This window comes from Girardinichthys multiradiatus, chromosome Y (genome assembly GCF_021462225.1).
Source record: "Girardinichthys multiradiatus isolate DD_20200921_A chromosome Y, DD_fGirMul_XY1, whole genome shotgun sequence".
Taxonomy (NCBI): Eukaryota; Metazoa; Chordata; class Actinopteri; order Cyprinodontiformes; family Goodeidae; genus Girardinichthys; species Girardinichthys multiradiatus.
Genome location: NC_061818.1, coordinates 3,567,590 through 3,592,195, shown reverse-complemented (window position 1 = coordinate 3,592,195; position 24,606 = coordinate 3,567,590). Strand labels below are relative to the sequence as shown.

At 41.4% G+C, this 24,606-nt stretch overlaps 2 protein-coding genes across 5 annotated transcripts in view; both read left to right on the top strand.

Annotated features, from left to right (window-relative positions):
* The window catches only part of LOC124864209 (homeobox protein Hox-B4a-like), a 34,287-nt gene extending 25,742 nt beyond the window's left edge, over nucleotides 1–8,545 (top strand). Inside the window, exons 1-2 of one of the 3 annotated variants that reach the window (XM_047358892.1) lie at nucleotides 4,932–5,596; nucleotides 7,025–8,545. In XM_047358892.1, the coding sequence (XP_047214848.1) occupies nucleotides 5,128–5,596; nucleotides 7,025–7,326 (771 nt within the window). In that variant the 5' untranslated portion in view covers nucleotides 4,932–5,127 and the 3' untranslated portion in view covers nucleotides 7,327–8,545. Of the gene's footprint in view, nucleotides 1–4,931; nucleotides 5,597–7,024 lie in introns of those variants that run through there. The other 2 variants (XM_047358893.1, XM_047358891.1) reach the window with 2 other exon arrangements.
* Nucleotides 8,546–9,996: 1,451 nt separating this feature from the next.
* LOC124864208 (homeobox protein Hox-B3a-like) overlaps nucleotides 9,997–24,606 on the top strand; it is a 33,163-nt gene continuing 18,553 nt past the window's right edge. The window contains exon 1 of one of the 2 annotated variants that reach the window (XM_047358886.1): nucleotides 9,997–10,481. The gene's annotated coding sequence lies outside the window, so the exon portion shown is untranslated. Of the gene's footprint in view, nucleotides 10,482–16,916; nucleotides 17,097–24,606 lie in introns of those variants that run through there. The other variant, XM_047358887.1, reaches the window with a different exon arrangement.

The window sequence follows — 24,606 nt, the reverse complement described above, 5'->3', positions numbered from 1 at the left end:
TTGCCGAGGAGATATTTTCCTTTTCTAAGAGAGCTGAGGCGTGCGTGAGAGAGCTAGTCTTCTGAAATGACAACTCCTTAATTATTACTTATTAATCCTTTTTTAATCAGGTCTAACACAAAACATCGCGAAGAACCCTATATTTAGGAAGAAAATAGCGGGAAAGCGCAGAACTAAGTCGTGACAACTGAAGGAAGAACACGCATCGTTATGCAGAAAATGTATAACAGCGTCCAGGATCTAGCTGATAATGCAAAATAAAACAAAGAAGAACAAGCGTGACTTGGCGGAACCAGGAAGATGGACCAACTCGGTGTCAACGACGGAGGAAAAAGCAGATGTGCTTCACTGGAGTGAGTAGCCTGCAAGGGGCAAAATTACACGTCGCTGAAAGAGCTGCTTCGTTTGCATTTTGCTGTGTGTGTGTGTGTGTGTGTGTGTGTGTGTGTGTGTGTGTAGCAGGTGTCTTGCTCATGCTTAGAGGGAAGGGAAAGATGTGTAAGATATGCAATAGAACCCACCCCCTCGGTCTGTTTTCAGAACTGTTCCGTTTTTATTGATTAATAATATTATTGAACAGATCAGTGTCAGTGTGTGTTATAGGACAAGGAGCATGGAGCTGTGTGTCCCGTTTTCCAGCGCCATTTACTTCTCTGTGCCAAGTCTTTATTGATAATTTAGTCCTATTCAACCAGAATGAGACTGTATGACGCGTTATCTAAAGATAGATAGATAGATAGATAGATAGATAGATAGATAGATAGATAGATAGATAGATAGATAGATAGATAGATAGATAGATAGATAGATAGATAGATAGATAGATAGATAGATAGATAGATAGCTAGATAGATAGATAGATAGATAGATAGATAGATAGATAGATAGATAGATAGATAGATAGATAGATAGATAGATAGATAGATAGATAGATAGATAGATAGATAGATAGATAGATAGATAGCTCACTCGCTATAATTTATAGGCACCATATAATGCGTGCTAGGTTGAGAATTTACTTTCTCTGGATTTAGTTCCTCACTCTCCAATTATAACTTGCAACACTAGCAGTGGCAGGCCGCTGCAGCGCTTCATTTCCCCCCCTGTCCGTCATTTTACATAACAATAAGCAGCGAGCTGAGCTGGAATTATTTTTCAAACTGCACAAAGAAACAGAACATTTCTTCTCTTCCTAATTTTTCCTGCAGTTTTTTCACATTCGTAATATTTCAAAACCCTGACAGGACCTCTGGCTGTCGATAATGGGCCGTTCAACCCTTTAATATGCTAACTTTCAGTTTCTCATTGAGGCTTTTAACAATTCCATGAAAAACCTTCGTGGATAGAAATATATGTTTTTTATTCCTTGAAGACAAACAGATAAAATCATTTCTCTATTTTTCTGGAAAAGAACTCGTGTTCCTTAAATGAAACTATTTAACATGAATGCAGATTATTTTAATTTTATTCAGTTTACTTGTTAAAAAGTAAGAAGATCCGTGTTTGACGGGTTTAACGCCTCTAATTATTTTCCGGTGCCCTATTTAATATTTGGTTATACGTGCACTACCGGTCAAAACATTTAGATACACGTTCTCACTTTATGGGTCTCTTTATTTTCATGAGAATTTACATTGGAGATTCTCACCAAAGGCAACAAAACTGTGAATAAACACACAGAATTATGTAGTAAGCAAAAAGTGTAAAATAACTCAACAGATTCTTCAAAATAGTCACCCTTTGCTTTGAGTATTGCTCCTCTCCCATGAGCATTGACCGGTAAATACAGTATATATATATATATATATATATATGTGTGTGTGTGTGTGTGTGTGTGTGTGATGGTAAGCGGACTTTGCAAGATGAAGCACTTGTAGCCCATTGCTACAGATGAATCCTAATGTGTTTGTGTGTGGGTCCTAGTCTGCGTTAAAATTGTGTTGACCTAAGGTTCCTCTTTCTATTTCTCGCAAACTTTGACTGGTTTGACTGGATCTCTGCTGAGTATGTTGACCTCTACAAATAGAAGAGGAAACAATGGGGCAGCCATTAGACTGAAAGGTTTCTGCGGACTAACATGACGGAGAGAAAAGGAGTGCCGTGGTTAGGCTCAAAACACCTTGATCGATACCTGAAATGACCCTAGAATGAGCGGAAGGTCAAGGTGACAGAAACATGAGCACATAATAGAATAGAATAGAATAGAATAGAATGCAGCAGATTTTAATTACTTCTTGCTTTAACAATCCACATGTCTGCTGCCTGCTCTGTTGATATATGAAGAACGTTTGGAGGAAACGGCGAGCAGTAATATTGCCTGCAGTCGGGAGCTGATCACTAAATCAATGCATGGAGTAGCATAACACAAGCTAGTAATTGCATGGAAAGTCAACCAGGAAGACTGGACCTATGTATAAAATACACAGCTTGCCTCACATATACTGTATAACGTGTGGATTACTTAACATCAATGATAATAATAATAGTGGAGAGGAATTTAATTAGAAAGAAAGAAAGAAAGAAAGAAAGAAAGAAAGAAAGAAAGAAAGAAAGAAAGAAAGAAAGAAAGAAAGAAAGAAAGAAAGAAAGAAAGAAAGAGAAAGAAACCCTTTATGCATTGCAGGCTTTTTACATGCTCCTCAGATCACTTTTTAATTCAGTTACATTAGAGTTTGCAGGACAGACAGCACTTCATTTGCTGCGCCGAAGGGGTATTTATCCATATATTCTCTGTTGCACCATTCTCCTGACCAATCTTTCAGGAGAATTTTTGATAGGACAACGTCTCTTCGTGCCAAGTGATTTGTCTATTCTTTCACGAATCTGTGTTCATTCTTTAAGGGCGGCCGCTGTTGGAGCAGCCAAGAGATTTTTTTCTGACTCTGCAATTTCTGATTTGTTACATCTGTAACGCTAATCAAATTATGCCATGTATTCTGCCTAAAGAAACATTATTAATAAAACTGCTCCTTGTGCATTAATCAATCAATATTAAAACATTTTCAAAGTGAAAACAAAAATAAACGAACGAACAAACAGAAAGGAAGATAAAGGCCTAAGTTTCCTCCGCGGTGGACAGGGTCATATTTATCAATAATATTAGTTTCAAATTAGCAGCTTTTCATAATAGAGATCCTATAAATATTATCATGTTATCTGCTAAAAATATTTTACACATTTAAATGAAAATTAAATATTAAACAATGAAACATTATGCAACGCCGTTCTAAATACATTCTCTAGATTAAACAATTAACAACAGAACATGTATTACAGTAAAATAAATAGTAAAGAAATTTTAAAATACTCTGCCAACAAACAAATTTTATTTAGCCATATTCTATTTACACCTTTGAGAAACAAATGTAGGAAATGACAATCAGCAGTTCAGAGGCATTTTCTCAGCACGACAAAGAAGCAAGAGGAGCATGTTAGATTCCAGCTCGCTTTATCCTCGGCTTTTTCATTTACGCCCTCAAGCTGCAGGAAGTTAGAGCAGGGTTACAATTTCATCCATGGTCAGAGGTCAAGGACATTTCTAACAAAGGGAAATCTGAAATGATAAGAAGAATACAAGCTGCGCCTGTTCAGAGCCGATGTCTTCTATATCTACCCTGTAGATCCGGATTTGTGTCAAAATGACTGAAAGCATCACAAATTCGCTTCTAGGGGAGTATATAGTGGATTTAAACACGACGGCAGCGATGGATTCACCGCAGCTCCTGGGAAGCTGGAGGGTCGCTCCATGCTGCTTCCTGTTCGAATTCGTTTGGAAATGGGAGCAAAACTCGTTTTCAATTTTCAATAATGACAATATAGTAAATATATTTGGAGTTTATATATATATATAAATATATATATATATATATATTATATATATAAACAAACATATATATATATATGTTTGTATTGAATGCCCCCTTTTAAACATTAAAGTATGAAGACATGATTATTTTTTCTTTCTTTTGTTCTTTCTTTCTTTCTTTCTTTCTATGTGTGCGTTCACATTATTGAAGGCTTACACAGTGTCCATTTTAAATAAGAAACACATTGTGTACATTTAACTTTATAGCTTTTAAGTGAGACTTACTTTTTATTATTTATTATTGTGGGCTGTTAACACCTGAAGGGAGAAAACTAAACGTTGAAGGTCTCTGGTTTATGTGAGGATGAAGAAAACAAAGCACTCAACTGGTTGTATGGACTCAAGGAGTAAACTAAATCCAGTATTTTTCATGCAAAGTAAAAGCGACTCTGGATGAATCAGTAAGTGAGTTTGGGCTTTGGGGTTGATTGTTGGCTCGGTGCCTGTTGGAGCCGCATGGGTTTTAAAAGGACGCGGTGCTCAACTATCGTTCCTCATGCAAAGGTCTGCTTGTGATTTAGGAGGCCGCGGAACCTGAATTACTTGATGAATTTTCTATCGATCCTAAACAAGCCAGATTAATCTCTGACACTGCTACTGGGTGGCGGTGCCGGGGCCGGCCAGGCCACTCTCCCACTCCCAGGTATTGGCGGAGAAGAATAAGGGGGAATAAAGTTGGCAAACAGCCTCTGCACACATCCTGTATGTACAGAGAAGGAGGTGCAGGCACCGTGAAGTCCCCAAAGTACTTCCTTTCAGCTACTTGTTCTGTTTTATTCTCTTCTTGAGCTTTGTAGTCAGGCACCTAAAAAGAGGAAAAGAGAGAGAGAAGATCAGGTGTTGCTCATTTTCGTATTTAATCAAACTTTATTCTAATTACTATAGAAATGCTCTTCTTTTTGGGGGGATTCTCTGCTGTTTTACAAGCTGCACGTCTGTAGATATGAGCGGACTGATACACAGAGCTACCGGGAGAAATGATGGAAGCTTACAAGGAGAGGGTCTAATCAGAAATTGAGGTCATATGATCATGCATGTGCGGGAGCCGTGTGTATGTTTAATTCCATTTCCTTATCCGGGGATTCGTCCAAGAGGCGTGCCATTGGCTGGCTGCCGTCACGTGGACTCCTAACTTTGTTCGCTTGACAGAAAAGTAGGAGGGTTCAAGTGAACAGCAATAACCGTAGACTAAAGGGATGACATATAATTTTTAGTTATATATCTTTTCTAGTCGGTGTAATTTCAGAAAAAGACTCAAATTAATGGCCATGAACTCCTATTTGATCAACTCCAACTATGTGGATCCGAAGTTCCCACCCTGCGAGGAATACTCACAAAGCGACTATCTGCCCAGTCACTCCCCGGACTATTACAGCTCCCAGAGGCAGGAGCCTGCTGCTTTTCGGCCGGACTCTATCTTCCACACCGAACACCACCCGCACCACCCGGCACATCACCAGCACCAGGTCGAGCCGCCGTACACGCCGTGCCAGCGTGCACCGCAACCCGCTTCAGTAGTGACGTCCCCCCAGGGTCACACCGTTCTCCCTGCCGGATTGCACACCACCACTGTGTCGGAGCAGAGTCACCGCTGTCAGTCGGTCACACCGAGCCCGCCTCCACCTCCACCCTGTGGTCAAACTCCTCGCAGCCAAAGCGCCTCTTTCACCGCGAGCAGCCGGAAGGACCCGGTGGTGTATCCGTGGATGAAGAAAGTGCATGTAAACATCGGTAAGCGCTGCATGGGAACTTTATCCACCTCTCTCTGCCTCTGGTTGTAGCGGAGAGCTGGCCATGCAGACAGCTCGGTGTCCACCGTTTGCTCCTTGTGTTCCGTTAGCAGCAGAAGAGAGAAGTCGCTGCAGGGTTGAGATTTACGGTCGTCTGTATGCAGGGTCAATATAATTACACCCTCCATAAATTTTTATTACATCTCTCAGCTGTGGTGTCTTTTGAAGTCTGATCGCAGTCTGCTCTGCCTTATGACAACTCAGAGCGAGCCCATAAGTTAGATTTTATGCGCTGGTAATTCGGCTTTAAGTGGTGCGGCTGTATAAGCGGTAGACTCCAGCTTTCCGTCCCTCTCGTTGTTCCAAGGAAAGGAAAGTTTTATGGCAGATAAAATATTCATGTTTATAGAGCCGACCGTAAAACCCTAATGTGAAAGCGAATAGCTCCAGTCTGGTACGGCTTCTCTCGTCATGTTCTAACAGGCTTGCAGCCTATTGCGTTACAAACGCAGTGCTCGTCGGCAGACAGCAAATATCAGCTTTGCACAGTCATATAATTGTGTTCACTCCTAAAAGTTTCGTATTTACGAAAAGCGACATTTGATTCTCTTTTCTTTTTCTTCAAATAATCCATGCAGTTGTCACAGTTAGAAACTGAAGTCCTCTGCGCCACATTTGTTTACAGTTGTCTCTAATTTTTCAGATTTGTTGAATCATTACCGAGTCAACCATTCATTGCCATGACGCCTGGTGCTCCATCGTCCCCCTCCCCGCCTCCACCAAAACCACCGCCTTTGTTGTTTTTTTTTTTTTTACTAGTTAGAACAAACACGGGATGACACCATTCAAGCATCCAGTTTGTGTCATCTGCTCACGAAATCGTGGGAAACGAGGTGTAATGATTTGCTTACGTTGCAGGCAAATGTGTCTTATTTTTGAACATCTCGACACATATCCGTATTCAAGCTTCCAATGCGTCTGCGCTCACGATAGGAGTTTACACCAGGCCATTTAGATGTGAAGTGTCACTGCCGCGGGCCCGGCGCGTCACGTGGAAACATCTGGACAACCAGATCGCGCGACAGAAAAACGAGCGTCTGGAAATACTGCTGTTTATTGTTTTCTAGCTGTCTCTGACATGACACTGAGACCAGTGTCTTATTCTTAGTTTGTTTAGTTATTTTAAGGAACAGTAGCGCAGTAAAAGATGACTGCTAATATCTTATTCCTGTCATTTTCCAACAACTATCGTGTGCCTAAATTTTATTAGATTATAATATAGTTTATTTATTGTTCATAATTTATCCAGGCGGTTTATTATGAAGTTGAAATATGGATATTAGCTCTATAAATATTAGTAGGCTCATTGTAGTTCTGTTGTGCTTATTGAGTGACATTCACAGTTCCTCGTCCCTTTTTTCTCCCACAGTCAATTCCAGCTACTCGGGTGGAGAGCCGAAGCGTTCGCGTACGGCTTATACACGCCAACAAGTCCTGGAGCTGGAGAAGGAGTTCCACTACAACCGCTATCTGACACGCAGGCGTAGGGTGGAGATTGCGCACACTCTGTGTCTGTCCGAGCGGCAGATAAAGATCTGGTTCCAGAACCGGAGGATGAAGTGGAAGAAGGACCACAAGCTGCCAAACACGAAGGTCCGCTCCGGGACCAACAGCACCACAAGTTTTCAGACTCTGTCTGCTTCTCAGAACCGCTCCTCCGAACCTCTATAGTGCGGCTCTTTGAGCTTTGGCAGTTTGGTTCAGAAGCTTCTAGACTAAAAATTGAAGGTGTGGCCCAGCAGAACCTCTGGATGTGCACGTTGGACCGGAAAATGTACGTAACTCTTGAGAAGAGGACATAGGCCACCCATTGCAGACAGCATGGCCCTGATCTGTCCCGTTACTCACCTATGACTTTGTGGGGGTGGGGCTTGTTGTAAAATGTTATTTAACAAAGTATGAAAAGGACAGGCATATGTCAGAAGCAAGAACACTAGTGCTACACATTCCAAATGTTTGTCCTTCCTGAACCCTAAGATCCCTTCTGTTTCTTTTTTCTTTTGGATTTACGCCTGCAGTCTGACTAAGCAGAACCATCCACCTACCATGTTGTACTCCGAGTGTGTACAACATGTGTAAACATGTGTAAACATTCAAACAAACATGTGTTTGTTTGTATGTTTGCTTGCACATACTTTCTTTTCTTCTATTTCTTCTAAGAACATCCTCGTTTCCATGTTAAATTACACCAAACCTGAGAGCCATTTTTCATGTTTTCTGTGCGGGATACAAAGCAAAGAGGTGAATTTCGCGACTTTGCCCATTAACCCGCACCCTCTGACCACTACCTTCTCACACATTTTTAAAAAATGGAACTGTCGTTTCCTCCATATCCCTACTCCACCCCCATGCACACACATACACGCGTAGAAACAGTGGAAAGTATCATATAGCCATGCTCGTGCCTGCAGCAGTCAAACAGAACATGTACCCGCAGGTAGAACCCAGCTGGCGGGTTGCTTTCTCACTGCAATAGTTTGAACTCGGTTTTCTTGTTTGATTGGTGGCAGAATATAATTGTGACCATGTTATTATAGTTATTTTTGAAATCAGTATTGATTGTAAAACGGTACTCTGTGTTGGTACTGCTGAGAATGATGCGGAAGGTTTCTGAGGTCCGTTTACTGTTCAGCTGGTGGTGGGACACATAAGTATTTCCCACCGCTTATCGAACATGGACGGGCTGAAAATTTGCCCAGAGGACATTAACAATCACACCAAAAACGTATAAAGAGTATTCAAACACAGCACTAAACAATGTATTACTTATCACCGTACATGTAAATACACAATGTAAATACACACACACACACACAAACATATATATATATATATATATATATATATATATATATATATATATATATATAGAGAGAGAGAGAGAGAGAGAGAGAGAGAGAGAGAGAGATTATCTATAGATCATCTATAGATTTTTTTCTGGACATTGAATCAGCACATATTCCCTTTCCCGCTGCGTCGGATATTTTTATTTTGTTCATCCGCTTGATTTTATCCTTCAAGTTTTATGTTTTATTTTAAATGATGCTGTTTTTATTCCGAATGCCGCAGCCGCAGGATGTTCAGTGATGATGGCATTTGTTGAACATGTGTTACCTCCCGGATATGTAGATGTTTCTTTCTCTCCTTTCTCAGTGTCAAGCTTTCCGTTCTTTGTAAATAACTGAGAAATAGAAATAAATGACTGAACATGTAACATTTCTAATGTTATTCTACTTACTTTATTTTAAAAATACTGTTTCAGTTGTTTTATATAACGGTATCGACTAAACAATTTTTAGGGTTCTGTTTATCTTTAGGTTGTCTTCTCTCTGTCAGATTGGATTTGGAATATTCTCTTTTTAAATTATCATACTGTTATGGAAAATTGGAGTTTCTTTTTCATTTTTCCTTTGTGATATTTCTGCTCTGCTCCTCCCTCCAGAATTCTACGCTGGAAGAAGTATTTGACACACAATAAATAATTCCATATAATCTCAGTGTTGGTTTTGCCTACAAAGGCACAGCGAGCTGTGTGCAGAAATCACCAGGCTGTGATGATTAATCTCTCCCGGCCAGGAGTGATTCTGGTACATTACGTACTGTAATCTCGTTTTAAATCACAAGCCGTCCTTCCGTTTCTCTTCCGTTTTTCCCTTAATTTAACGGCAGCTCAGATGCACTGCTTCCACAAGGCCTGCCCCCCCCCCCCCCCCCCCCCCCCCCCCCACCACACACACACACACACACGCCAGCAACACCAAACCCATTACCCCCCACCCCCCATTCCGATTGCTTTGAGCTTTGAGAACAAAATCTGATCTTTTTACGCCGAAACAAATACAAATTTTCCTACATTTTACCTCACCAATCTATGTTTTTGACCATCATTATGTGCACATGTGCTTTTCTTTTTTTTACGGAAAGGTAGCGGGCCGGCGCAATAGCTCAAGCCTTGACAACCAAATAGATAATCAACAAGACGAATGGCTTCTTTTGGGAGGTGCGGCTCTCGTATTAATTTTCATTTTCTTTTGTTTGAGCAGGTATCGAAAAATATAGAACAAGAGGAGGAGAACGAGAAAATAGCATTCCTCTCGATGAACTTCAAACCAAAAACTATGCCCCCCAAATTGGTTCGTTCGCGCACAAAGAAGACTCCGCGATTCTCTATTTGTCGGCTGATTTCTCCTCGGTCCACTTGCCACGTAACCCCCCTTGCACATATATCTTTATATATATATATGTGTGTGTGTGTGTGTAAGAGAGCATGTTTTATTTTATTTTACTTCATTTTATTTTGAGGGGGGCGATATCATTCACGCAACCAGGCGGTTTTACCGTTTATCTGAATGGAAATAGATACCCACACCCACCCTCTGCAGAAATGTCCACTGCCATTATGTACTGGCCAGGGCAGAAAGGACATCACCGCAAGAAAAATGCGAAAATTATTCAAGAAAAAAATCATTAATCACTTGCTTTTCTTTAAACGCTTCTTCTTTTTCTATTGTCATTCAGCAGCTCCACACAAGACCTCCTATGCCAGGGGAGAGGGAGGGCAAAGAGCACATAGGCACACGAAAAGAAAAAGAAGACGTCTTGGAAGACCAAGCCCCCCACCTTCCCCAAGACACACATGCACACACCACCACCTCCCCTTCCTTGTCATCAGCGAGCTATTTTTGCATCCCACAAGTGACTTCTCTGCCCATAAAAAGAAAGTAACTTTTTTGTTCGTTAGTACTAAGAACAGAAGCTCAGTAAAGTCAGGAGTCCTCACAGCGCAAGAGAGGATGGCCTTGAGGCTACTGGAAACCGCAACAAAGGTAAGAAGCCTGGGGAAGAGTGGGGGTAGGGTTGTGGGGAGTGCGGGTGGTATTTTAGTCTCCTCTGTCTCTGGGAATCCTGCTAATCTGAATCTGCTCACTTTTTACAGTTTTGAGGTTATGAAAAGAGGGCATTTATCCCTGGAGGAGCTTTGATTTTAAAAGGTTGTGTGTGTGTGTGTGTGTGTGTGTGTGTGTGTGTGTGTGTCTGTACAGAGTCTACAGAGCTGGGGGCATCTGTTGTGCTGTTTTATTTTTTTGCTCATGAGTTTATGGAAATGTTTCGTTGATCATCACCTCCGTTTATGTTTGTCCCACATCCGGTTTGAAGCCTGACCATCTGCGCATTTGTTTGGTTTGTTTGTATGGATATTTCATTTTTCACATTCATCTGAACCAGCAGCCTTGGTTTTATGCCTGAAGGATGGTGTTGAAGTGAACTCACTTTGTTAAAACTCACCGAGAACTGTTGACGTAATGATCCACAAAGACAACCTAAAACTTGTTTAGCGTTTAGTTCGGACCCATGCATGAGTGTTTTTTTTTTCGTATTTTTGTTTTTTCCCACAAGGTGCATACAGGCCACAGATGTGGTGAGAATATGAAGAATAGTTCAGGCTGTGAGGGTCTGCAGCGGGAGGCGGAGTCTCAAAAAAGACAAATTAAAACAACGCAGCGTGCCCTGGTTAATGGAAACTCGTACGGTCCCACTTCAAAACCAATTTAGCTGGAAAACAAAGAATCTGCCAGGCTTTCCAGATGAATTAACTGCTGTGGAAGTCCGCTCGCTGGACTTCTGCTTATCTGCTGATCCGAGCAGCAGCAGCATCAGAAAGCACACTCACTTCTGGCTGGCCTGTTCACAAATCAATCTTACAGGAATGAGAAATCAAACCATAGCAGATATCTGCTGGAGGGCGCAGGCGTAGAAAAGAGAATCAAGCTGCAGAAATATCAGAGGTGGACGCTGAACAAAAGTCAGCGATAAGAAGGCCAGCTTTGGAAAGAAAAAATGATGACCGTGCAGTGACAGCAGAAAAAGCTGCGGCCGGAAAGGGTTCAACCAGGGGACACGTTTTTCTGACCGATGAGGTCCACCGACTCTAAAGCCAGAGGCTGACCCGCGGTTACCCCCTGTCCCAATTCCTACCTTACCTCCCCCGTACCCACAGCGTACCTACCTCCGCCTCTCCTGGTACCCCTTGACCTCACCAGACGGCTGGACCCTCGGCTCCCTCGGACATTCCCAGACCTCTGGAGCCCCAGGGCAGAGTTCAGAGCACCGAAACCCAGGCTGACCGTGGCATCTTTCCCCACACACTCAAACAGACAGACAGACAGACAGACAGACAGACAGACAGACAGACAGACAGACAGACAATATTTCCACATGGCCAGTGATCAGGTCTGCAGACTACGGCACACTGTCATTTGTCAAGACGAGAAAAATGGGAAATAATAGGCTTTTAAATATGACGACATTAAAGTCCACACTCTCCGTTCTCAGCGTGAAACCTTGAGGGCTGTGATGAAAGATGAGACATTGTAAGTGCATGCTGTACGTTTCAGATAATCACTTAGATGACTGACGATTAAATGATGTGGAGGGGGCTGCCCTTTTTTCTCAGACAGGCTTCCCAGCCTGCCTATAAGCCTTGTCACCAACCTGAAGGATGGTATTTTAACGGAAAGTCACTTTGGGTTTCATAGGGAAAAAATGCACAAGACAAATACAATAACCAGATACACACAGCTTAGTCAATTTACTTTGAAAGGTATTTTATAGCCTCTACAATCAAAGAAACATCTAAGAAATTGGTTAAATGTAATTGTGTACCATCCAATTTTACCCTCATTATAACGCACAACGCAGTCAGCTGATTGGTTGCATGGAGTCATTGATTTTGCATCAATGATGTGGCGACAGTGGAAAAGGAACTATTACACAGATGCGAAGCTAGCCCATTTATGGAGCCTGGGACTGTTTAGAAAATTTGAAACTAACAAACCAATCAGAACATTTTGATTCGATGTGTAGTTATAGACATTTCCGAAGGGAAATAAGGCGGACAGATTTGCTCTATGAGAAAGGCATGAATAGTTTTCTTCGGGTTCTACTTTGAGTTAGAGAACAATGTTTTTGTCATATATATGAATGGCGCGAGTCACTACAATTTTGCAGATTTTGTACAAAATATGTACTTATTTTTGCTTATTTCAGTATAATATACGTTAATTTAAAACAACAAAACCAAAACAATCATAAACGACCCTTTATGCATGCAGTCGGTGAGCTACACTGGTGACCAAAAACAAGCTGAAGAGAATCTCAGTTAACTGTGAGGTGAAGGGACGAGGGAGGGGGTCAGCTGGCAGGTGATGAGAGTGCTCGCTCTCTGTCTGTTTGGATGATCTGGCCCAGGTGGTGCGACTGATTTTTCAACAGGAAGCTGTAGACTGCAAGAACTCACGTGATGCACGCGTCCATTCTTGTGCTCGCAAGACAAGGGGAACATGTACTCGGAAATATATTCTAGGTAGGCATTATGAATTCAGAGATTCGTGCACACACTCTCACACACACAATGATCTTTGGCCCAGAGAGTCTCGTAGTGGCTTGCTAATTATCAGACAAATCGCCCGCACATTTTTCTCCCTTTGGCTCGCTGCATCCAGGGTGCCAGAAAAATGTATTATTCTGGAGAGCGCGAGAAGCCGGGGAGATCACAGTACAGGCGCACGTGCTGCAGGAGGAGGTCTTCACTGGAGATATATGGCAGCAAGAGCCGGCGGAGAGTTTAGTGTGTGCGTGTATGTATCTCTGTGTGTATGTGTGTCCCAAGGAAAGGGGCCCTCTGAGCTTTTTAAAAGTAGCCATCTATTAAGTATTAAAAAGCCAGAGCCAGATAACGGCTGCCAAGTGCAACAGGCGCGTGCATTTTCTTTGAAGTAGCCACGCTGTTGAGATGTTCCCTATTTGTCAATGTTTCTAGGTGATTAAAGAGGGTTTGGAAAGTTAGCTGCTAAAATTCAATAATTCCACATCAGGTCCCTGTTTAAAACTCAATTTAAGACTGCATATTTCTGACAAACTCATATTTTGGCAAGACTGACCGTTTAATACCTTCAGTCTGGTTCCTCCTTCCAGAACACTTTGCTACTTATTTATTTGATCTGCAGCGCAATCTTCAGATCAGGATTATTAATATTTCAGAGCATTATAGGGCAGAAATAGGGTAATAATTATTACATGTCAGCTCATTACCTTCTCTCAAAAACATTTTCTCGTACAACCTGTGACGCTGCTTATACTGAAACTGTGACGTGGAACTGCGTTAAGATTATACTATCTATACAGCCGCGAGCTCATATCCGTACATGTGAGTGATAAATATGCTTCTGTGGTCTGTATGACAGTGGCGCATTAGGCCTCAGCGTCTTGATGTTAAAGGATTAACCGTCTCTTCTTGCCAAGTTTCAGAACATCCAGTGTCTGACTGAAATTCTAGGTTGCCTTTTGCTCAACATTGCTGTTTACTGTGTCCACTAAATACGTTTTGAGCATGGGGACCTTTTAAATGCGCACATTTAATACAGCTGTTGAACAATTCAAAGAAGAAGGCAGAATTTAAAAGCTTGTTTTATTTTAAGGCTGTTAAATAGTGACATGTCTAAGGGCAAAAACCGACCCAGCAGTTCAAGTGCAGTAGACAGTATAGACAGTAGACAGGAATGCTAAAGGCTATCGGACCGGCATCGCTAAGGTAACAATCAGGACCCCACCGAATCTGTTGAAAAGTCCGCAGTCATATCAGGCCATTAAAAAGCACTGACACTGCCATCTGAAGGCCGACTAGTTAAAGACACTGCGTAGTTCAACAGCAGGAATTTAGTTGCTCTGGTTTGTATTATAAAATAAAGGAATAACACACACAGGCGTCAACTGAGCAGCACAACATTAGACCACCTAGTGTAGTCTATGGTGCGACCCCAGAACGGAAAGAGGACCTTATGAGACATCCAGGAGAACAACATGCTTTAAGCACCAGTGTTTCACCAGTGAAGACAAATTTAAAAGCCACAGTAAAACAAATTGTAATGAACTGAAAATAAAGAAACAAAGAAAGAAACAAAAGAATCAGTAAATCACAGTAAGTTACATGAGATGACGGTGTTGTGGTAAAATTTTAAACTAAATAGAATCTTAAATGTAATAATAATATATATAATAATAAGAAGAACAATATGTGGTCATGTGTGTCTGCTTATTGACACAGCAGACACATTAACTACACGACCATTCTCTGTTTACACAAAGAGACAATGTCAGTGACTCTTGCTTTATTTAAACCACAGTAAATTATTAATGGACCTGTCTTTATCTCCCAATATATTTAGATATTTAGATAGATAGATAGATAGATAGATAGATAGATAGATAGATAGATAGATAGATAGATAGATAGATAGATAGATAGATAGATAGATAGATAGATAGATAGATAGATAGATAGATAGATAGATAGATAGATAGATAGATAGATAGATAGATAGATAGATAGATAGATAGATAGATAGATAGATAGATAGATAGATAGATAGATAGATAGATAGATAGATAGATAGATAGATAGATAGATAGATAGATAGATAGATAGATAGATAGATAGATAGATAGATAGATAGCTCACTCGCTATAATTTATAGGCACCATTATAATGGCGTGATCAACATCGCATGTTTGATTTCAGTCTTTCGTGGACAAGAACCTTAAAGCAGCAAAGTAGTACTAAGAACTCCTTGTGTTTTTATTGCACCACAATAAAATCAATGAAATTCATGTGTTTATAACCACTTTCGCTTTAATTATTTTGTACTTTCAAAAATGGTAATTTTCTCAAATAAGTTAAGTAAGAAAATGATGTCCCGCAAATGATGGCTAGTAATTTCCATTGTTTATGTGCCTCTGTGTTTTTTTATTTTTATTTTTTATTTGGAATGTAACAGCATGCAAGTTTAATTTAGGGTGACTGAAGGAGAAGCGATTTCGGGATGTTAAAATTTTCCATTGCTTTGACCTTGAAGTGTCCGTTCCTCTGCACCTCGCCTAAGTTAACATGCTCAGCCTCTCAGTTCCGACATTTTTCCTTCAAGTCTCGCTCCCTATTGTTCCACCCGCGGTGGCCAGAGCGCCAGAAGGAATTCAAGGTCCTATTGTTGGGGCCCCGCAGGGCCTCTGGGTCCCTTTGCCTCCTTGGTGTTATTCTCTCTTTGATAATCTGACATTATTTCTTTGTTTTACTCTCTTGTTTCACTGAACTGCTGCTTTTTGGAGCTCCCTGACTGTCCGCTACCTGCCGATCCTCTTTTCTCGCACCCAAATAAATGCGCCTCTGTAGGAATTATTCTTGTAATAGGATAAATGCGGGAGAGCGATGTTGTGGGAGATATTATTTCAAACAAGGGATTATGATTTATATCAGGACATCGCATTATATTGGGAAGAGACTGAATTTACAAACGACAATTAAAGGCCATTTTTATTTGTCGTTTGGAAATTCAGCCTGTTATTTTATTGTCTCACCCTTCCTTCGGCAGCCTGGAGGCTCAGTGGCGATTTGGTGTGATTTGTTTGGTTTTATGCAGTGAAAGACTATTGTTCTCTGTTTCTTTAATATATTTTTTAGCATTAATACATATTTAGTTTGGCACGGAAAAAAAGAACGACACCCCTGCTGCGGATCCTAGCGTCATTTAAATGATTTCCTTATTTCCTGTTGCTAGAAACACATCCATTAGAATATGGGCTCTGACGGGACAACTATGGATTCAACTATGGATTCTTCCTGGCTGGCCGAGTGACTGAAAATATGACAGTGAAGATTGCGATGCGTGCACTCATCCTTACAAACAAACACAGGATTGGCTTTTTTCATTTTTTCACTCTCTGTGTGTGTGCATGGGCCTGCTTCTGCTTTACCTTACAGTTTACTGAACACACTATCTGCCCTCCACCCAAATTAAATATCAAAAGGGGAGCAGAACGCTTTACTCCTGTTTTCACATCACCTTTGTCCCAAACTGTGTGTACAGACCCGGGTGGGTCCCAAGAACGGACAGACTCGCGGTTGCTCCCCTCCAACAACCACCCACCCCCCTGCCACGACCAAGGCGTCACGTGCTTCATGAAATAATTAATGCAGAGGTTGCAGAACCGATATGGATTCGTCAGGAATATAACGGACAGGATGTCACATTGCTCCAAGTGTACGTGTGTGCCTGACGTGGAAAATTCAACTGTCCTTTAAAAAAATACGAGCCCCCTGTTGCAGCGGAGAGGGGGGAGAGAGAGGGAAGAGGAGAGAGAGAGAGGGAGAGAGGGGAGAAGAAAAGACACCGGGAAACGCAAACACAGAGAGAGAGAGCAGGAGAAAAGAGAGGAGGCTGCAATCAAACAAATTTGGACGGGTGTGCGTCTTGCGGGTCGCTGTGGACACCGTGAGTATTGCGGAAGGAAGTGGACTGCATGGGGGAAAGCAGACTTCTTCCACCTGTACGCCGCGCCGCCTTCACCCGCATCCCACCCAGTGAATCACAGGCTGTTTTAACACCGTGGTAACTATGCCCCCAAATCCTCATCTTTCGCCGTGTTTTCTCATGGTGCATGTGGCTGTCGTGTTGTTTACACATCACGCGCCCCCACCCATCATCATCAGCCATTGTTTATAGGTTGAGAGATACAGCCGTGCAGCCCACAACGAGGAAGGGAGAGGGAGTGCTGCGGTGTTAGCCGATGGCTGTTTCTGTCTTCAGAAGCACTCGGATGTTCTTCTCCATCTTTCTCCCATCAGCTCCTGTTTGCCTCCACATGTCTCTATCAGCTTGAGTCTGTCCATCCCCCTCTCCCTTTCCACTCCTCTCATTTTTCCCTCGCAGCCAGCTACTTCTCCTGATTTATTTTGAGGCTGGGTGTCAGCGTGCGGCGGCTGCCATTCTTATTTTGTGAAGGAGTGCTGTTGTTTATGGCGCCGCCCGTGATAAATCATGTGTTCCAACGCTATGGAAAGATGGTGAGGAAAAATGACGGCCGATGGACCGATGATGCAGCAGACAGAAGCAGAAGAGAGGGTGAAGTACCGCTGCTTCCACCGGCTCTTCTTTTACCTTCCCTCTGTTCCAGCTTAGATGTTCCTGTGTTGCTGATACCCCCTCCCTCCCGGCCATCATTCCCACACTTTTTTTCTTTTTTCCCTCAGTTTTGATTAATACTCGCGGTCTTCCCCATTCCCCCTTGCTCTCGCCTTACCTAATCAGCTCCTGTTCTTAAATTACTATGCTGACCTATTAAAGTAAGATTTGCTCAAATTTGGCGCACCGCGAAGCTCTCAGCAGTAATGAAATCTCACGCAAAGGACCTGCTGGCAAAAGAAAAACTCAGTATTTAGCCCAGAGTGATGAAACTCATCAAGCAGGGCCAGGATGAATTTACTAATAATAGCACTTTACAAGCACAGCTAGGCCCCGGACTAAAGATGAAATGTGTGCTGGCCTGGCCTATCCGGGAACAATTAGCATGATTTTGGCTTTTCAGACATCCTAAATCTCTCTGCTTTTAGTAATTTAATTTAAAAGACATCTGAATCGTATTTGTGCCATCCCAGCTGAACAAACTACTCCAAAAGTTTGATTCCCCTTTCTCTCTCCCTGTATTTTCGTGGGATGCAGACTGGAAAGAAGCTTGTCGCAATAATTCATGTCAACATCCAGTATCTCTGGTTTAGCTCTGCTCCTTCGCTGTTAATCAGAACTTTCTCCGTTTCTTTGAAATTGAAGAAAGACTGAACGGAAAAAAGTAGAAAAAGAAGAGCCGCTCCCATTTTTACTGTTTGTTTATTGGTGTAAATATGCATCAAACGTGACTAAGAATTAGGAACAATCTGCAAGATGTGTAATCTGATTCCATTTTTAGCCTGCCAGCAGAGTGAGATGGGGGTGGGAGTAAACATAATTTCACCAGCTAACCTCATAACTCACCGTGGTATGTGATAGCTGTGTGGTGTTTGAGTGTAAAAGCAGCTGGTGCCAAGTGCAGAGAGAACAGCACAGGACACACAATATTGGATCACATCAGTTTATTGTGGAAAAAAACACAAAACACTGGCAGACATATCAAAATATTAAATTATTATTATTATTGTTATAGTTGTTATTGTTTAGGATGGATGGATAGATGGATGGATGGATGGATGGATGGATGGATGGATGGATGGATGGATGGATGGCGCATCCCAGCCCGCCTGTCTCCTTCTGGCTACAGCCATCAGTGTAAACCTTAGTATGAGATTAGAACTAGTCATCCCATAACAATGACAGCAACAGTAGAGAGGACAGAGCTTCTTATCCACATGCGTATTCTCGCTCTTCGTTGTCGTGTCAAAAACAATATTTTGGCTAATTTCTGTTGACAGAGAGAACGGGTGGAGGTGCTGTTTCATTCCAATAATAACACACTGCAGCCTATAAGATTGGAGTAAAAAAAAAATGTTACCCCTTCTTGTGAAATTACTATAATATGATTTATACTTGACAGATAAAATGTATGTCTTCTCAAAATATTGAGTAGTCTCTCCCAAACACAAAACAGTAAAAATTAATTAACAATAAAAACGTATCTGAAAAAAGTCCAGCTTTATTGGCAGCAGTGTATCTATTTGTTCAGGTCGCTTGGCGTAGACGCTGAAAGCAGGCCGTGCTCTCTCTGTAACTACACTGAACAATATTTAGCATCCGATTTCTCTACAGGCCTCTTGGAAGAGCCGTATGTGTCTGATGCGCTGTGGCGATATGTTCAATCCATTGTATCCTCACAAATAATTGAATAATACATTACCCATTAAATACTGGCTTGTCTTTGTAAGCGGTTCTTTTGAAAATATTTTTATTTAACAAAGTGGAATTGTTGACGGAAAATACTACATAAGGTAACCAATGGTGTGTTAAATGATCCGTTTAAAATAAATAATTTGTTGTGTTGTAAATACCAAGAATACTGTAGTATCTGGACTGTTTGTCCCTCAAAACAGAGGCTATCGTCTGCTGTGGTTTTTGCGAGTGAACGTCTCTGATCCGTGTTTATTTACCCAACGCTTTTACGTCTCAGTGACCGTAATCACGCCGCGCATTTTTTGATTATATCCAAAGTTAATGTCAGAACAAGTGAGCGCAGACGCACCTGAGAGCCAGGCGTGCAAACCGCGACGCATTCTCCCACTGTGACTGGCAGCTATGTTGATGGTTTCACTGTTCTTTGCCCACGCAGCAAATATTTGAAACGGGCAGGGAGATATCTTAAATGACAGCGAGTGTTTCTTTTCTATATTTCTAATGCAGCTGTAGTCCTTTTTAAGATCAAATTATGTCCGGATAAATCACTTATTTTTATGCCAAAGACGAAGGTAAAAGTCAGGTTTTAGTAATTACTGACAGATTAACTAAACCGTTTTGTTTCGGGTATGCAACATGTCGAAATGTCTTTGCTAAATTTGGGACGTCGTCGTTTGCGAACGAGCCATGTCTGCATATTATGGTCAAGCTGCAAAAGGGGCATTGCAAATGAGGAGATATCCCATTAGTAAAGCAACAAAAAAATCAAGCGAACAAGAGTTTTCTAACTTATGTAAAATACCTCTGAAGGCTGAAAAGACCGACAAAATACATGTGAGCCACATTAGCTGAAACGGCGTGGAATTTTGCTGCTGCAGACAAAACTGTTTTCAGTTTAAGAAAAATAATAATAATACAATATTAAGAAGAAGAAGAACAAAAGTAATATAAATTATTCTAACATATTAAACATAAAATCACGACCACGATTTGGTTATAAATCTGCAGCCCTCTAAACCTCAAAAAGATCGATGTGTGACGAACGTCTGACATTGTCAAACGTACATTTTATTATTATTATTGTTTTTGTTGTAATTATTATTTCTTACGATTTTGCTGAAATCTGATATCCAGTCCTTTGCTCCACGCGCTAGTCGGCAAATTCCTAACCTTCCCGCGGAAATGACTCTCCCGTCGGAAATAAATCAATGCGAAGTTTCTCTGGTAATTTGTAATCTTCATAGCGACGGCCCTGACTCAAAGCTCGCGAAGCCGAAGCGACTGCAGCTGAAAGAAGAGCTGTGCAGATAGCCCATTTTATTGGTCTGCCTGAGAAAGGCCGAGAAACACCAACTGGGGACATTTGAGCCGGAAATGATTCCAAGCGGAGAGTAGTCCAGGGTTTGCTCTCTGCTCGGTTGTCTCTCTTCAATCAAAATACAATGCAGCTGAAATGAACGAATTCGCTTCCCTTTAGGTGAACTTTTTTTGCCCTTTATCTTCCTCCTTCTTCTGTTGTCCTCTATCTCGCCGAACTCCCTCTGTCTGTGGATTGTGTGTGTGTAGGTGTGTGTCTGTTCGCGCGTCTTTCCATGGCAGAGAGCCTGTCTATACGCGTGGGCAGATATTAACACAAGAAAAAGGAGACATTGGCTTAATTTAAAGCCAAGTGCACGTCTTAAAGATTGATTTGATCTCCAAGTATTTGCTATAACTGGACACGGTCAACGCCAAATGAAAGTAAACCACTTAGAGATCATGTTTTCCAATAAACTCGCAAGTGAAAATTAAAATAAAATTCCAATCGAAACTCCTCTTTACATATTTCATGCAATTTAGACTGTAATGTTTCGGTAACTAGTACTTCTGGTAGCCACATTTACAGTCAGTAGAAAAGCTGAAACAGCTTCCTGTGGTAAAAGCTTGGCGGGCACTGTTTTAACCTTCCTCTCCTCTGATAGTGCTCCGTTTGACGCCATGTAAGAACAGCCTTCTGGGGACCTTGTGCAGGATGGACACACAGATTGTCGTGAACCGTCCTAAACATATAGGGTCACCTCCACCACCCCTCCAGAATCCTCCTTTCCTCTCTGGGAGTCCCTGACTCAGGATCAGTTTTCGCTGCCGAGCCGTCAGTGACGACCCAAACAAAATAAAAAAATACAAGGCAACATTACAAGAAGACAGGGCAAATAAAAATCTTATTCTCTTAATATTGGAGATAAAAACAGCTACGCGTCATAGCGACGAATCCAGGCTCTTCTGGTTCATAAGAAGGTTCCAAGGTAATATCTTGGGTTAGCAGATGAGCAACAAGCATGTTTTAGTGGATTATTCCGATAGCCGGACAGAAGACAGGGGACAGTATCAGAGAGGAGCATAGGGTTGTGCTTCACTCATGTGGGAGCTGGGAAAAAAGACAGACTGATCATTGATCACCGGAGGCTCCACTTGATTCATTCTTCAGTGTCGCTCACTGTCATTTACCGGGAGCCATTCAAAAGCTGCTCCGCACACGAACTTTTGCCGTCGGACCGACAATACTGTAGTCTAAGAAAAAGACAGAAAAAGGTTAATCACTGGTTGCGGTTCTAGATAAGCACCGAGCCGAATGTGTAAGGCATTCTGCGACAGCGCGCCGTGTGCCTGTATCTTTCTTTTTTTAAGGTAAGGAAGTACAAAGAGCCACGGATGGAGCAGTTCCCGTGAGATTGTGTGCTGCTTGTAGGCTCGGATGTTACAGATTTATGGAAAGCTTCACAGATGAATGGCTCTTAACAAACACTGCAGGCGAAAAAAACAAAACACTTTGTTATACGTGAGGAAGGTGCTGTAGTGGCTGTAACGCAACATTGTGCAGAGAAAAATCAGGTTTAGCTGCCGAGATTGTTTTAGCACAACTTTGAAAGACATTAACAGCGAGCAGAAACCAAAATTAGCGTAAATACGCACCAGCGGCTACTGAAAAACATGCTGCGTCCAAGTGAAAGAGGGATTGATTGCCCGTTGTAATTGGAGTGGATGGTGTCCAGTGGGGTAAACCAACAGCAGAAGCAAATCCAGCAGGAGACAAGCCGACATAAAGCAGGTAAGGTCTGCCGGGACGCTTCTTCCTCAGTTTTCAGTCCTGTGTCATGGATGTGTCCCTTATCCCACGCTCCACAGCTCGTCACATCATTAATTATCTGTTGTATGAATGTGAATAGTGTCTCTCACTCTTAGAGATATCCATGGGCTGGACTCGCTTGCAGACTTGGACATATATATATATATATGTGTGTGTGTGTGTGTGCGTGTGTGTGTGTGTGTGTGTGTGTGTGTGTGTGTGTGTGTGTGTGTGTGTGTGTGTGTTTCAGAATGAGAAGGCTCACAGACGGACCTCAAAAAGGGCACTGCGCAGTGCTCCCTCTGGTTCCCTTCTCAATTTAAAAGGAGCTTACCTGCAGCATGAAGAAAGCTCTGGATAGGGAGGTGCTGTGGTATGTGTGGGAGCTTGTGAAAGAGATTGACTGAGATGAAAAGGATAGAGACCTGATGGCTCAGTACAATGAAAGAAGACACATGTTTGCCTTGTGATTTATGATAGTGTGAATGGATTGCTTACTCAAGAAGCTGCTCCCCCCACTCATTCTTTCGTGCCTTTCTTACCCACATATTGTCATGTCGTTTCCTGCTCCCAACAAACAGCAGAAAAAGAACACCCAATTCCCAGTGAATATGACCTAAAATGAACACATTGCAAATTAAAGCACCTTATACATAACAGAACCCATGCAAGATGAGATTTTTGTGAAGTATGTAAAGTTTATTCAGTGAGGACAATTTGACTTTTTTCTGGTTGCTGTGGTAAGACTTATATGTTCCCAGTTTTGTTCACATTGTTCAACCAACTCACCACCAGGTTGTGATTAGTCAATGCTGACTGAAGAAGGGGATTTCATTGTTGGATTTGTTTTATTGTAATGTAGTTTTTATGAGTGGATATAAACTTAAGTTAGATACTTTTAACTAGCAGCAGCAGTACAACATCTACAAATAAAATTATCATTTAGGAAAACAACCAACTATGATGCTTTTGAACTTTACAATATAGATTCTGACTAAACCTATTCCTACCACAAAAAAGTGGCTGTGGTAGTGTCCTTGTTATTGAAGCATCTTATGAGGCTTTTGATGTGTTTAATTAATACAACCTGCATAACAGCCTTTCCCATAAACACTGCATCAAAAATATATAAATGATTTTTTTAATAAAGTCTGACTTGATTTTCAGAAAGAATTACTTGTTTAAAAGTCCTCAAAACCTTTATAATTTATTACCAATGTTAGCTATTATTCCATTATTAAATCTGATCAAAACTTGTCAAAACAAAAAACAAGGTATGGTTTCCATCATCTTAAGAAACTGGTCTGCTCTGGCAGAATGCTTGACCTTGGTGGGTTTTGCTCAGGGCCACATACAGACTTTCAAGGCTTGACAAAACCACAGCAACTCTTTTAAATTTGTGTTTAAATTGATTTTATCATACATCACTGACAAACTATGGGCAAAACACAATCAGAGTAAAACAGAGACATGGACCCCTGACGCTGCTGCGCTGTGTGATGGCTGACAGATCTGGCAGGGATCCATACAGCTACTCTCTTCCACTGTAACATACTCAACAGTAGACCTGTCTGATACTGGGCCAAGTGCCCTCATTATATTACAGAAGTCTCATAAGAGGAGGATGTTGTTAGGAACCTGATATGGTCCAGGCGGTTTGATGCAGCATCCTGAGCTTTCCAAGCTCTTCAATAACAAGCAAAGAAACTCCAGGTTTAGGGCATTCAGCACTGTTCTGTAAATGAAAGGGTTCACTAAAGCAAGACGTTAGCTCTTCTGACAGACCAATATATTTAAAAAGCCACCTGTCCAAAAACAATAATTTAGAACATATGCAAATAAATAAAACATGGTCCAACACGACATTTAAGTCTTATAAATACAATATTTGAAAGATATCAAAACTTTAGAGACTTGACAATTATAGATGTTTTCAAACCAGTGAGAGGTTTCACATCAAACCTAGGAATATATTTTATGAGTTCCATTTAGGATCCAAAATTGAATCTCTTACATCATTACATCTTCCATTAGATCGAAAAAGTTTACCAGGATGACCAAAGTTGGCAAAATATCTGTATTTGAATATTTGAAAGATTCTGCAGGAACTTTAAATGTTACAAAATAAGAAAAGCA